Source organism: Lutzomyia longipalpis, chromosome 1 (genome assembly GCF_024334085.1).
Source record: "Lutzomyia longipalpis isolate SR_M1_2022 chromosome 1, ASM2433408v1".
NCBI lineage: Eukaryota > Metazoa > Arthropoda > Insecta > Diptera > Psychodidae > Lutzomyia > Lutzomyia longipalpis.
Window position 1 is genome coordinate 9784031 of NC_074707.1, and position 16339 is coordinate 9800369.

Sequence of the window (16339 nt, forward strand, 5' to 3'; positions counted from 1 at the left end):
TTCAATCCATTTTCCGAACCCTTGCACTTTGTCCCAATCCTGGGGTAAAATGGTGAATTGCGGTTTTTTAGTCCCTAATCTTAATTTAACGAAATTATTTGAGCAAGGCACTATAATACCTACTGAGAATGAGAGATTTGTGTACCAATTAAAACTTTTTTAATAAAACAAATACAAAAAATAACAAAAAAACATTAAATTTAAGAAATTTCCTTTTTTATTTTTTTAGTTTATAAAAATTGGTAATTAGTGAGTGATCAAACATCCTAAATTGTATGTAATAGTTATACTGATTAAGGAAATTTTTTTTTCAAAATTTAAAAGTTATTTAAAAAAAAAACACCAAATTCACCATTTTGCCCCAAGTGGTACTTTTTACTATCAGTGTTCTACGGGAAAACTTGGAAATTTTTTTCGGAAAATTCAGATTAGATTCGTGTTTAGCAATAGTCATTCTATCTAAAAATGCATTTGGATAAAAAAAATTGCAGAGAATTTCGCCAAAACTTAATTTGTAGTTGAGAGGTCCGAGGGGCCAGAGTAACATTGAGGTTGAAAAATTTTGTTTTTCAAATAAAAGCCAAAATATTGGATGAATAATTAAGAAACTTTCTAGGCTTAGGCAGGGGTATGAAGGGCAACTACTGACAAAATTAGACCCACAACTTTTTGAGATATTCACCATTTTACCCCAGTTACCCCTACCTTTAAGAATGTCTTGTCTATTTGTGTTAAAATAAAAAATAAATGGGAATTCCTGAAGAAATGTGAGGTGTTAAGATGACCAATCCAATAAAAATTCCGCGTAAATTTTCATCTAGAAGAGCATCTGCTTTTCTTAATCCATATGACGCCGATTTTATTATCAAAATGTGATAATTTACTGAATAGGCGCAAACACACATAAAAATCAAACACACAAAATGCCATGGTGTAAATAAGTGTAAGATTAGGTTGGAAAATCTCGATCTGTTTGCGGGCCATAAAGAATAATCAGAGTCAGAGATTGTCGTCCAATCCGTTTAAATGGTTCAAAATCGAATGAATTACGAATGCCCTGGTGCGCGAGGGCCTTTGCGCAGACTATTAGTGTGGTCGCCAGAAGAGATCTTTTCGGCATCTTAAGTGCCATTGTTGGTAAGCGATGCAAAGGAAGATAAATTGATAGTGGGAAAGTAGTTAGAACAAATATTTGTTGATCTCTGTGAGAGCACAAAGACGAAAATTCCCCCCATAAAGTCTTCTCATCTCCATTCCGAACCCATTTGCACCTCCAAAGTATGAAAAAGTGGACGTAAATCTTTTGATTTTATTGGCACACCATCGTTCCAATAAGTTTGATTCACGATTACATTTTTATTAGTTATTTACTTGAGAATTTTCTTATTGTTTCTTTTAACGACTTCTTTGTGCCTAAGAGATAATAATCTGTTTTTTTTTGTTTAATTTATTCTTCTTGACTTATTTAATTTTTTTTAGATAAAAACCATTAATTTTATTCATTCTAATTCATCTAGAAAATTTATTTCAAAGCTATTCTTGGCAAAATTAGGTTGTTCCATTAAAAAATTAATTTAGACTTTTTTTCTACAAATTATTCAAAATTTATTTTAAATTCTGAAAATTAAAATTAATTTTTTCTACATGAAATATTAATGAAAAAAAACATAAAACACAAAGAAAAAAAAAAGAAAAGAGTTTTAAAACTAAATCCAGATGACCCAAAATGATCTTTTCTTGTATTCTGATCTTCGCTTTTCTTCTCTCTTATTTCCTCCTTCTGTCTGGTAGCCTCATCAGCAACACCACACCACACAAAATTCAAAAAAGAAGGAAAGAAGAAACGAGCAAATAAAAAGCGCCAAATGAGGTGCAATTGGGGATCGATAGGTTTTCGATAAATCTCTCAAAGAGACACAAAATGAAAATAATAAAAAAAAAGGAAACGGCAGAAAAAGAAAGATCTGGAGCACGACATGCTCAAAGTCAATTTAAAGAGATTTCCAATAAGAAAAATAAAAGGAGAGCTGCAAAAGCGTGCGCTTTCTGCACACAAATCTCTACCAAAAGTAAAGGATAAGATCCTCAGAAGCAACAACGAAAAAAAAAGAATCTGCCGCATTTATGCAATTTTTTGGGATGTAGCACAAGTTGTATATGGAAACAATGAGATGCATTTTTTGTGTAGTTTTAATTAAAATTTCTCGTTAATGCATTTGCGAATTCCCCCCATTAAATTGCCGCCAATTTCGTATTAAATGTTTTCCAATGTTTATGTCTGTGCAACCGTGCGGGACGCTATGGAATTTACACGCGGCCCAAACTCAGGCTACCTATACTACATACATCCGTACACAGGGAGCACAAGAAGGTGAAATTGATTGGTGACTGAATACAGCAAAATCAATTGCCATCAATTCCGCGCGCGGGAGGGACGGCGGGGGACACACACAAGTTATTTCTTCGGGTAGATGATGATTGCGATGAAAAATAAAGTCGTGTACCAAAGACTTTTTATCATCTCAGTGTGAGACACAATTGGTGCGCGCGATGACAAAAATGTGCCACGATGTGGAAATTTTTGGAGTGGAAGAATTTACAAAAAAAAATGAATAAGAAAGAGAAACCCAAGAAACAGGAACTAAGCACAATTTCCGAAGACTGTAAATCATACAAACGTATAATAGCTCAAAGGAATTCAAAGAGAAGAATAAAAGAGATGGATTGAGGAAGGGCTGTGACAGTGATCTGGAAAAAATAGGTCATAATGTGAGCTTTCAAGCGCAACAGCCCTCACCTTAAGATTGATTCTCTGATTATTTCGTCAAGAAATTACTTCTTTGGGGAAATATATATATTTTAGATTCATCGACAAAGGGCCTTTTCGGTCTTTTCTGATCATGCTCTTGTTTTCTGTCTAAAGTAATTTTTAATTAAAAAATGCATAAGGAAGAAAAAAGTGATTGAAGGTTTGATTATTCAAAAAAAAACTTCTATTTCACAAAATTAAGAAAAAAACTCATGCAAAATGATATTGTAAAAGAAAACTAATGATTGAAAATTCAAATAATTGTCCTGGAATAGTATTTTTTTCTTTTACAATAAGAAAGAAAGAAACTGACGAACTAATTTAAATATTTTTTAAAAGAATACCTACTAAAATCTTACAATTCTCGAATTAAAAAAAAAATAGAAAAGTTTTTTTGTGAGAATCAGCTAAACTATACAAAAAATTACATCTTTTGAATCTTCTAACGTTAAAAATTAACATGAAAAAACAGAAATTGTTTGTAAAGAATTCAATTGGTTTTTTAATTTAATTTCAACAACATAAATTCTTTTTAATAAAATCTATTTAGTTTTCTTGAATAAATTTTTAACTTACGTTCTTGGTGTTAAAACCACCCTTCAAGAGTTTAAAAGAAAACTTAGCCCAAAATGTTTATTTTTAGGAATATGTATAAATTCTTTTTGTTTTTTTAACAATTAGGAACTCTGTTCACTCTGTTATATTTATTTTTTAATTTCTTTAAAAAAAATCAAAAATTGTACAAAATTCTTTCGAATAAAATATGTATGTATATTAATTTGCTAATGTACCCAAAGACGTCTCATTTTGTCACACAACCATGACTATGGAATGTTCCATGAAACTTATCGACAAGTCATAGGAAAAAGTCATTCACGAAGCTATGCGTTAATGGGATCAAATCTTTTGGTCAGAAAATTCTGCTTTTGGTCAGGAGAACGCTATTTTTAGTCAGAAAAAATGTTGCAATTTTAATGTTCCATTTTGTCTGAAAAATCTGCCATTTTGATCAGGAATATGTGCCATTCTATCTGGTTAATAAGCAATTGATCAGGATAGTTAGCAGTTGATCAGTGAAATGGGTTCATGATTAGAAGAATAATACTTTCTAGTCAGGAAAAACAAGAATTTAATCAGGAAAAAAAAAAGTTTTGTCATGAAAATTTGACAACATGAACATGTAATGATCTGAAAGATATATAAAATAATCATACAAACTGTTTTTTTTTTAATACAAAATTTAAAGAAAAATTAAGATCTTTGGTACATGTTCTGTTGAGTTTTTCACAAGTGTTAAGTTTTTCAAATCTTTTGTGTCTATAATTTTTTTTTAGTTTTTCATACAAAATGGAACATTTATCTTGGAATTAGAACATTTTTCTGACAAAAAAAGCGTTTTCCTGACCAAAACGGAATATTCTTCTGATCAAAACGGAATCTGAGGAATTTTAACGACTGAAGAAGATCATGTAGTGAGTGATGTTCGGAACAGCAGTCGAATAAGAAAATCAGCGATGTCTTGTCGCTAGTTGCAAGGTTTCGGCAATTTTATTGCCGGAAATAAAATGATGGCAATAAAATTGCCGAAACGTTGCAACTAGCGACAAGACATCGCTGATTTTCTTATTCGACTGCTGTTCCGAACTTCACTCACTACATCAAAACGGAATATTTTTCTAACCAAAACAGAATATTCTTCTGACCACAACTAAATACTCTTCTGATCAAAACGGAATAATTTTTTGCTCAATACGGATTTTTTTTTCTGATCAAAATTGAATATTCCTCTAACCAAAACAGAATATTCTTCTGAGCGAAACGGATTTTTTTTTAATCAAAACAAAACACTCTTCCTGATCAAAACTGAATATTCATCTGACCAAAAGAAGATTTTTCTGATCAAAAGACGAGACCCGCGTTAATGGGTGGGTGAATGTCACAACAAGTAAACAAAGAAGAAGAAGAATTAGTGTGAATTTTGTTTTGCAAAATTATGAGATCATTTATTTTCCTTAAAAGTGAACATATTTTTAGCGACAGGTAAACTCATTCAGTTTCTCTGCGTTTAATTTCAATCCAGTGTGAGTGAGTATCTTTAGCTATGTGTGGGATTTAATTGCGTTTTCCGTGATTTTTCATTCAATGACAAAATAAGAATTTTTCGCGAATGATCTGTCATGTTTGTGTGGAAAAATCATGAAGAAAATTTAAAACGTAAATTATCATTTTCTCTGCGAAAGTGAAAAGTTTTTCCTGCTAATTACTTCTTAACATGAAGGGTTTTTCGTGGAAAATTTACTTTCATCTTTAGTAAGGCGCAAAAGTGAAAATAATTGACATATTTGGACGGCATTGAAGACGCGCGTTTCTGCTTCATTTTTCAAGGGAACTCCGAGTAATTCATGGTCATCCAATGGGGGTACCATTTAATTGTATTATTTCCTTCATTCAACTAGACTCTCTGCTTGCATTTTAATTAACGGCGGGGCGTTGATTTTTTTAAACTCATTGTGTTGTGTTGTGTGTCCGGAAGTTTTAACTTTTGGGGCTTCTCATTGCAGTCAAATAACTTTCCGGGAGCGATGATGAAGCAGCAGATGGTGTATGAATTCATAACAGAGACTGGGGCATCACAGCCAGATGCCCTGAGTTGCTTGAGCACCTGGAATTGGGACTTCCAGAAGGCTCTCATTGACTATAGAGGTGAGTTTGTGAAACTTCTTATCCTGCAGAGGGACTTAACTCATCATCTGTTCCTTCCAGACACCTCAACAAGGGAATATCTCAGCGAGAAACGCACGGAGGAGATTACTCCTAGTTTCTGGAGCACAGAAGACACGGAGAAACTCCTTCCGGCAGCCACCACAGCAAGTGATATCAGTCAAAGTAAACAATGAGTCAGGTGATAGCTCAGCTGCGCGATAACCAATTGATGGGGAATTCTCTTTTTTTTGCAACAGATAAAAAACTCGCGAGGCGAATCTCAAGGGCTGACGACAACGTGAGCCTCGTGTCCCAGGCTCGTGGGGAATTTTCGCGTGATTCAACCAAAGATTGTATTTCAAAGAGACCATGTGAACGCCTCGATCCTGCAGACTACACCTTCTCCCTCCCAGACTTGTTTGTCTACCCAGATAATTTTAGGTACATACCTGTCCCATTAACCCTTTCACGTCCACGTGAAACATTGAAACATTGAAACATGCGCTCTTTTTATCACGATATTTATTCTATGGATGCTTTTGGAGGACATTTCTCAGTCAGAACGATTTCTTTGGCCTCTTTTGCGTAAATTTGATGTATTTCTAACATGGAAAAACAATTAAATTCTTAAAAATTTGGGAAAATAAAATATTTCACGTTTGGACCAGCGTATGACCCAAAAAACACGAAAGGGTTAAGAACATTTAATGTGAATTTCTGGATGAAAAATTTCATCAATTTTCTTTTGCAGGCGCTTCCTTGAGAGAGATTTAATAGAAAACTCAACACTAGTCGCTCTAGAACAGGCCCACAGACTCAATTGGTGGACGAATCTGGAGGGTTGCACCAAAATGTGGCCTCTTTCAACGACAGGTGAGTCAAATTTCAACTTATTTGGGGGATGAGCTTTGATACAAAGTTTCCTGGAATAGATTTAATTGACAAACGTAATTTGGACGTATTGTTGAAGGTGCATAAGGTCATTCACCCCATATACTCCCACACATACAAATCCTGCCTAATCATTGACTTTAAATACATCAGATTCACATAAAAACATTATTTTGTAAACAAAAAAACATTTGAGTCATTTTAAGATTTGGATATTTAATTGATTATTATTTAACATATTAAATACTGTATAATACTGGAAAATTGTGGTGTGTAATTAAAGCAATTAATTAATCAATATAGCGGAAAAACTTTACACAGATGATTCATAGATAAGTTTATCGAAAAAAAAAAACATTTTAAGAGTCGATTCTGTCAAAAATCTTTTATTTGACATTTTTGACATTCTGTAAAAATATTGCAAGATTTTGACAGATCCTTTCTTTATAAATTTTCAGAATTCATTTACTAACTTTGAGGTCAATTCTGTTAAAAATCTATTCTTTTCTTACAATTTTAAAGTTAAAAGATTTTTGGTATCCTATGAAAAATATTATAAGATTTTGACAGTTTGTTTTTTTCCATATTTGTATTTTAAAAGGAAATTTAAAGAAACATTGCTTTTCCTGGGCATTTGAAAGATCTTTCTGACTTTTTTCTGGATGAACAAATACTTTGTTTTCTTGTATAAAATTACAAAAAAAAAAATTTTTTAAATCTAACTCTCAAAATCTTACAACAAATATAAAAATTATAAGAAAAGAAAATATTTTCTTACAGAATCGGCCCCTTTTTGAATGATTAAATAGAATTTTGAATAGACAAATTTAAAAATCTTTTTCTGAATTTAAAAAAAAAAAATTTCAAAGATTTCTTTAAGACTTATTAAAATTTGGAATTTAATGCAAAAAATATCTTCAATCTTTTTAACTCAGAGTCGATTCTGTTTTATTTTACATTTTTGACATTCTGTAAAAAAAAATATTGCAAGATTTTGACAGATCCTTTCTTTCTCTAGTCGTGTTATAAGAAATATATTTTGAGAATTCATTCAAAGACTTTGAGGCCAATTCTGTTAAAAATCACTTCTTTTCTTACAATTTTTAAGCTAAAATCTTTTTGGCATTCTGTGAAAAGTATTAGAAGATTGTGACAGTTTATTTATTTCTTTAATCGTATTTTTATAGGAAATTTAAAGAAACATTGCTTTTCCAGGGCTCTTGAAAGATCTTTATGACTGTTTTTTGGAAGAACAAATACTTTGATTTCTTTCTATGCTATGGGATGACGATAAAATAATTTAAGAAGATCTAATTGTCAAAATCTTACAACAACTTGAAAAATTGTAAGAAAAGAAAAGATTTTCTAAAAGAATTGGCCCCTTTCAAAATTATTTAATAGAATTTTTAATAGACAGAATGTGTTAAAAAATCTTTTTCTAGATTTTTTTTGGTTTTTTTTTTTCAATGATTTCTTTTAGATTCTTTAATCTTTTAAATTTGATGCAAAAATTATATTCAATCTTTTTAACCCTTGAAGGATCGAGGTTTCTAACCTTAAATGTGTGATCTTAATTTTCTCTTAAAAGAATTTTTTTTCAAAGTTTTCTTTCTACGAATTTGAGCTATAATTGAATTTCCCTACTCATAGACGTAGAACTTATCATAAAATATTAGATAAATTTTAATTTTGAGACGATTTAATAAAAATCAAATTGGCCTCGGTGGCCAGTAAAATCCCTAAAGGGTTAAATATTTCTTCTTCAAACTTTCATTTAAAATCTTTGAATATATCGATTCCAAAAAATCATTAATAAAAAATCGTTTTGAATTATTTAATTTCAAACTGATCTATAATTAACTTTTTCCTCACTTTCAATTCAATGAAAAATCAACCCGCCCACTAATCCAGATAATCTCTGCTAAAAGAAAAGCTTAAACTTTTAAACACCATTTGTTGTCAAAGTCAACGATTCCTTTTAACGGAAGCTTCCCGGAAAAATCAAAATTCAGCTGAAAGTATCCTTTACCATACTCTTTAGAATTTTCAGAGAAATGAAAAGTTCTTTTACAGAGCTGTGTGAAAATACAAACAAGAATGTTTGTTGCATCCTCATCTTTGACAAGTAAATCCTTTCACATTTTCCTCGAAATCTTTTGATATTGCAAACTTGTGACATAGTTTTGAAGGAAATGGAGAAGTTTTTGAGGAAATTAATAGCTCCTTTCTGGGGGTTTTCATAAATAAACTCTCTGCGGTATTTTCCGACTCATTCTCTTTCACTTTTAAAAGTATTACACGTAATAAATAAACTCTTTGGAGTTCATGCAGTACCTACCTACAGCACAAAATGTTTAAACTTTGTGGTAAACTAATGACCTGAAAATTGTTATGTGCAATGTCGCAAAATTGAGGGTACAATATGCGGCGATAGTACGGACCTGATAATCTCAATAAATTACCACGTGCTCCCAGCAACTTTCAAGTACCTACTTTTTCGTTTCTAGTGGGCTGATTAGGAAGTACTTGAGATGCTTTTAAATTGAGCCAATCTCTCTCTCTGCAAAAGAATGCTCCCAAAGTAATTCTCCTTTGGAAAAGTTTTTTAAAGAATTCTCTCTTGCTCTCTTTGGGGCAATGTTCTGGTTTTTCTTCAAGAAGTTAACTTCATGTAAAAAAACAAGAGAAAAAATCCAGAAAAGCTTAGCAGAAGATTGTCAAGGAGTCTTCTTAAACTACAACAAGAAAAAACGCGGAAGAGTATCAAGTTTGAGAAACAATTCACATGGGAATTAGCATTGAAGCCACCGCAGTGCATGCAAGAATTACTTCCTCCAAGGAATTCCATTAAGAGCGATGATAGAAAAAGTTTCCATGTTGAAAAAAAAATTTTAAATAATTTCCAACTTTTCCCGGCAAAAGCTCTCCCTTTAACAAACTCCCCAACTTTGGGATATACAGAAGAGGAATTGGGTCAATTCACTTCCTCTTGCTGCAATCTCAAGGCGACTTCACATAAACGTTTTACAAAAAAGAATCTATTGCACATTTCCACTGAAATTGTTGCTTCGTCGCGAATGGGGCAATTTCCTTGGAAAATTCATTCAAAACAGTTGCAATTGTCCACCCCGTCCCCCCAGCGATATGTCCTGCTGTCTTTTGCATTTGCAAGAGCTTTTTTAGTACCCCCAAAACGAGCAACCGGGAGCTTCGCGTCTCTCGCGAGCAACTTTTTTATTACTCAATACGTAATAGTTACATTTAATTTAATCGCCTTAAAATCACAGCTAAAAGCTTTTAAAATTCTATATATAGATATTTTATTCATTGCACAAATACTTCTCGTCTCTCTGCTTTAGAGAGATTTTTCTTAAGAATATTATTTTCACTCTTTTCTCACTGACGAAGAACTTCATTCACTTTTTTTAATGGATCGTTAGAGTTCTTGAAAGTACAATAAGCTTCTTAGAAAGAAGTATACAGAGTGAAATAAGAATGTTTTTAAGAAGGTTAAATTTTCTTTTTTTATTATTTGAAAATAAATGGAAATATTTGAGCTTTTTTTATAAAAAGAAAATTAGATTTTAAAGAAAAAAAAGCCAGTAAAGGTAAAACATTTAGCAACTAAAAGGCATAAACTAAATAAGAAATTCAGCAGCAGAAGAAGAATTTATGGGTGAAATTCACTGCTTAGATTGGCTTAATTCATTTCTATAGCCATGCCTAACTTTTTAAGGTAAAATTTAACCACTTAGGACAGTCTTAAGTTTTTATTTAATTAGGCTTTTATAGGTTTTAGGTTACATCAAGCCGATCCTAGAACTGAAAACGAATTTAAGGATTCCATCAATTTTATTACCCAAAGACGATCAAAATATAGATTTGGGCATTTTCATGAATTGAATTTAGTAAATAAAAAGATCATCAAGAAAAGCATTCAGTCCAGTTTATAGCCTGACCTAACCTTTAAACCTTAAAAGCCTGATCTTAAGGAAAACTTACTTGTCTTGCTTAAAAAACTTAAAACTAGCTTGAAAAATTATGCTCTTCCTAACAATCGAAGATCTAACTTTAAAAAAAAAACTTTAAACCTGACTTAAGAAACTTAAGCATATAGTGAGAGAGTGTAGTTAACTAAACCATAAATCTAAAGGGAAAAATCACAGAGAACTAAATAAAAGTCATTACTGACCTTAAACAACTTACTTGTCTTGTTTAAAAATTTAGGCATAGCTTAAAAAACTTAATTATATCCTAAAAAACTTAGAACTATCTTGAAAAATTAAGCTTTTCCAAACAATCTAAGATATAACTTATTAAAGAAGTTAAATGACGTTTTACCCTAAATGTAAAGGAAAAATCACTGAGAACTAAATAAAAGTCAGTTCTGACTTTAAAAAACTTACTTGTCTTACTTTAAAAACTTAGGCATTGCATACAAAACTTAAATCTATCTTTAAAAGTTAATACTATCTTGAAAAATTAAGCTTTTCCTAACAATTTAAGATCTAACTTAAACAAGAAATTAAACCTGGAAACTTAAGCATGTAGTGAACTAAACCCTAAATCTAAAGGAAAAAACACTGAAAACTAAAGAAAAGTCAGTTCTGACCTTAAAAAAATTGCTCAGAATCTAAATAAGTTCTGCAAAATTCAACGAATTCAACAGATTCCTCATTTTCGTTCTATACTTCTGAATCTTTTTTCTTTTCTTGAATTTCTTATTCGGATTCTATTGCTGAACTTAGAATGCAGATGCTTAAATTTCGGAATTTTAAATAAGATTCAAAAATATTAATCTTTTGCTAAGTTTCTCATTCATTTCCTGAAACTTTACCTAAAATTCTAAATATATCTTATTGATTCAAGATTATTCTTCTGCTGTTAGTTTCTTTATTTAAAGACTAAATTAACTAAACTTTCTCTTATAAGTGCTGTATACTATTTTCCTCACAGCTGCGATCTTTCCAGAGACTTTATATTAAAAATTTATCGCCCTCGTAAACTTTTGATACAATCGCGTATTTTTTTTCCTTGAAATTGAATTCTCAAACAAATAGCTACAACAAAGTTCTCGTTTGTTCTTGAAATTCATCGAGCATGAAAAGCATTTTTTTTTTCTAATTCTTTATGCGTTTTGTTCTTTCTTTCTTGAAACATCGCGTGGCAGGCGATGGGAATTGCCTTCTACATGCCGCCTCATTGGCCATTTGGGGCTTCCACGATCGCAAACTTTCCCTGCGATCGGAACTATTTCACGTGATGTCCTCCCCTACGCTGGGGGAGGCATTTGAGCGACGTTGGCGCTTCCAACAGACGCGAATTAACAAAAGTGCTGGGTTTGTCTTCTCCGACGCTGAATGGCGCAAGGAGTGGGAAGCTATTGTCTTGATGGCATCCCCAGAGCCACGAGAAGTGTCCACAGCAACGAATCTCCGGCGTTATTCCTTTCCCATCGACCGGAAATTCGATGGGGCCCTTGAGGGGAATGCAGCAGCTGTGTATGAGAGTCTCGAGGAGATTCATGTACTTGTGCTGGCTCATGTGCTCAGGTAAGATTTTTTTATGCTTTCAGAACGTAGCATACGCGTGAGAAAAATAATTGAATCAAAATTATTCGTGAAATTGAGTTATTTTCGTGAGATTTTCTCTTAATTCTCAAAAATTTTATTAAAAAAAAATGCCAAAATCGAATAATTTGGCGAATATATTGATGGTTTTGCTGTTAAAGTGTTGGTCAAGTGAAGTATATGATTATGTATGAAAGAAGAAAAGCAAAAAAGGAGGGATTTTCAGACGATTTAATGGAGTTAAAAATAAAATTAATTCTGTGCAGGAGGACGATTATTGTTATAGCCGACACAGTGCTGAGGGATCTGAATGGCGAAGCAATGGCTCCAATTCCATTCGGTGGGATCTACATGCCGCTGGAGGTGAATCCCAATGAATGCCAGCGTGAGCCATTGATCCTTGCCTACGATATGGCTCACTTTTCAGCTCTCGTTCGCATGGACACAAAGGGAGATCGTCCGAATTTCCTTGTTCCCCTCACAGATAACACCCACAGCCTCCTTCCCATTCAGTTTGGCATTGATCCCGGGAGGGATTTCGATTGGACGGGGTATGATGGCACTGAGGGGAACTACAGACTGACGGAGCAGGAAAAGATTGCCCTTCTGAGTGAATACATGAACGTCGTGACGGTGCGAAGTCGCGCCAATTCCGACGATACAATCTACAGAGATTGGATTGAGGAGGATGCACTGGAGAAGGAGATCAATGACATTGAGATCACCTTGGCCATTGATGAGACTGATCAGCCAAAGATAAGTGAGCCGGGGGCACGGGAGAAGAACCCGGCTGGGAAGCAATTGAATAGTGTGGCAAAGCAATTTGGGAGTATTGGGAAGAATATGAGTAAGAAAATAAAGAAGAATATTGAGAGTTTCACAAAGATGGGAGGTGGGAGTAAGCACAGTGCGGCGAAGAAGTTCCCCACAGGTGCTGGGGACCCATTCAATGGTCACACAACGCGTACAACGGTGGTTTGTGCGCAAATTCGTGTGAAACATCATGAATTCTATGAGGCAATGATTAAAAACTACCTCGAATGTGCCCAAGAGAGATTTGTGGAGTGTGAGCTGAAGGATGATGGGAAAAATGGCTCAGGGGGTGGGCCAGCACCACCCACAGAGATAAATGGGGGTGACTACATGGTGAATTGTATATCGGATGGCTGTGTGAAATTTGGCACAGTGGATACGAGCTACCTCTGCCCGGAATGCTATGAGAATCAGAAGCAGCGAGAATTCAATTGCTCCTACTTCGACCAAGTGCCACGCTACGGGACGGGAAATTCCAAATTCTACACGCAAGCCGATATGGAGAGTCACAAGAAGATAACACGCATCCCATCCGTAAAGCGACTCAATGAACTCGATCAAACCATTTATCTCTCCAATTCCACCTTTTTCAATGACAAACTAGCTCCCAATGATGCGGAAATGTACATAAAAGTACGCCAAGAGGGGCTACGTGACAAGACACAGGCAATTCTCGTGGCCAAGGAGAATCGAAGGCAGAAAATTGCATCGATCTACGATAATTTGTGTCCGGAAGATTGTGACTTTCAGTACTGCACCAAATGCACCGATATGCGTCATCGAAGCAAGGAAGTTCCCGACATATCGCTGTAAGTCAACCCTATCTAATCTACCCCTGTAAACACCCACCCCTGCTAATCAAAAAAGAAATGAAAATTATGTTGAAATCTTTATTTTTCTTATTGTTTTTCTCAAAATGTTTTTAATTGAATAAAAAGAAATATTTATGATGATACTTTTTATGCAAGATAATTCCGGAAAATATTTTAACATTTTGTGGGATCAGGAATTTTATTTGATTAGCCCTTGGAGGATTTTTCTGGACAATGAGGTCAATTTAATTTTTTAAATCGTCAAAAGAAGTACATATAAGAAGTTGAAAATATTTTTTTTTTTTTATAATAAATTAGATTTTTCTACATAGAAATTCTTCTAAAACAACTTGCTCATATTCAAATAATAATTTTAATACATTTAAATCCCATTTAAATTAGTTTTTGATTAAAAATCATTGATTTTTCATCTTTTTGACCTTTTATTGACCTTTACTGACGATATTCTAACGTTTACTTAAAAAATTGAATCAAAGCGAAAAAATTGAAGTAAAGTAAGAAAAAAACGTCTTTTAATAGCTTTTTAATCATCTATACAAATAGATTTGAAATGTTTTAATGATTAAAAGTTTGATTTCTGCAAAATTACTAAAAATGCCTCAATTTTTACAGACTATACTTATCAAATAATAACGTTATAATGATATTAGAATTTAGAAAGCTAATGACTAAATTCTGACCATTTTTGAAAATAATCTAACGTTATTACAACTTTAATAAATAGTCAGAAAAGTCAAAATTATTCGGTGTTAGCTGGGAGATAAGTTAAATTACTTCAAATTCGTTGAAGGAAAACTTGGAAAAATATTTTATTTTTGAGAGAAAATTAAGTTCTAAGTTTGAGGTTAGAAATACCGGACCCTCCAGAGTTAAATAAGATTTTACCCCGACGAGGAATTTCCTATTCGGATAACTGATTAAACGGTTAAACGAATGTAAATATGATCATTTATCCTTTTGAGAAAGTTTGCCAAGGATCTATGGATCAGCCCAAACAAATCTTTACAATTTTAGTCAGAGCTTTCGACGGTGAAGTTTAATCTTAAACCGTTTAACCTTTTCGCGTTCTTTAAGTTACACGTAGAGCTAAACGTGAAACATTCTATTTTCCCGAATTTTGTTAATTTAATTGTCTTTCTGAGTTAAAAATGCATTGAATTCATGCAGAAAAAAGGCCAAAGAAGATGTCCTAACTGAGAAATGTCTTCTGAGAGCATCAATGATAAAAAGAGCGCATGTTTCAATGTTTCACGTGGAAGTAAAAGGGTTAAATAATTAACAAGAAGTGTTTATCTGAATCGGAAATATTCTACTTATTCGTTAAGATTCGGATGATTTGCCAAGAATTTAAAAAAAATATTCGGCAGATAAAAACCTCATTAATCGATACGAATTTACTCTTACGATTTTGGAATTCGGTCAATTTTCATTGTTAGGGGAGTCAGACGCGGAATCTGACCTTTTTTGAAATTCTTCGTTTATTATTTTTGCGACGTTTCGGAACCTCATTTTTCCTTCCTCAGGCCTGCAATTACATTGAAGACAACAAGGAAACCCTCTAAAAATTCCCCATAATTTCTCTAAAATTGTAAACAAATTAATCTCAATAACAAAACTGTAAAAACGCCTTGACTAGATTTGTATAAAATCATTAGAATTTTCTTTATATTAGTTGTTTAAAAAATATTTTAAAGTGTTGTAAATTATGTAAATTTAAAAATATTGTCTATAATGTAATTGCAGGCCTGAGGAAGGAGAAATAAAGCTCCGAAAAAAATAATAAACGAGGGATTTAAAAAAAAGGTCAAATTCCGCGTTTTACTTTTACGGTTTTAGAAAATTTTTAAAGTTAATTTTGGTATCTTATCTAAAAATTATATTTTGAGAAATTTTGTGTCTATTAAATTTAATCGTTTAACAAACTGAATAATTTTGTTTGATCGTAATAGCTGTATTATTCGGTTAATCAATAAGAATTTACTTTTATGGTTTTAGACAATATTTTTTAAATTAAATTTGATGAGATTATCTTATCTTTAAAAAATATTTTTGAGAAATTTTGTATCTATTAAATAGTTTAATCGTTTTAACAGATTAAATTTTTTTTTTATCGTAATAGATTTATTATTCGATTAATTAACAATTTAACCAATCAAATACTAATGTTTAATCTTAATTGACTAATTCGTCGGATAATTAAACAAATTATTCGATTTATTTGATTTTTTTTTAAATCCTAATTCATCGTAACACTGAAATCCACAAGGAAATTTATTAATAGGGAAACGTGGCCCATTTCGGACTTTTTAATGCCTTTTTTTCAATCCGCTATTACTTCAAACTGATAAAACTTTAAATGTAGAAAGTTATGGGAGTTAAAAGAGCATTAAATGAGCTTTAAAATGGTACCAAATTTAAAAATATTGCTTTTTATTTTATACCCAGCTAACACATAATAACTTTGACTTTACTTACTATTTATTAACGTTATAATAACGTTAGATTATCGTCAAAAATGGTCATAATTTAGTCATTAGCTTACTAAATTCTAACGTCAGAATAACGTTATTATTTGGTAAGTAAAGTCAGTAAAAATTGAGGCATTTTTAGTCATTTTGCAGAAATCAAAGTTTTAGTCATTAAAACATTACAAATCTATTTGTAGATGACCAAAAAGCTATTAAAAGACGTTTTTGCTTTATTTACTTCATTTTTTTCGC

At 32.4% G+C, this 16339-nt stretch overlaps 1 protein-coding gene across 5 annotated transcripts; it reads left to right on the forward strand.

Moving 5' to 3' along the window:
* Positions 1-4747: 4747 nt before the first annotated feature.
* Positions 4748-13656, forward strand: LOC129788813 (OTU domain-containing protein 7B-like). Of its 5 annotated transcripts, none has more exons than XM_055825176.1 (7): positions 4748-4894; positions 5371-5512; positions 5573-5695; positions 5770-5953; positions 6264-6385; positions 11574-11955; positions 12240-13656. In XM_055825176.1, exons 2-7 carry the CDS (start codon positions 5392-5394, stop codon positions 13597-13599), a joined length of 2292 nt encoding a protein of 763 aa, XP_055681151.1. In that variant the 5' UTR covers positions 4748-4894; positions 5371-5391; the 3' UTR covers positions 13600-13656. The 5 variants fall into 5 exon arrangements, with proteins under 5 accessions (XP_055681151.1, XP_055681161.1, XP_055681172.1 ...); XM_055825186.1 differs by having other exon boundaries at positions 4748-4888; XM_055825197.1 differs by having other exon boundaries at positions 4748-4849.
* The last annotated feature ends 2683 nt before the right edge of the window (positions 13657-16339 follow it).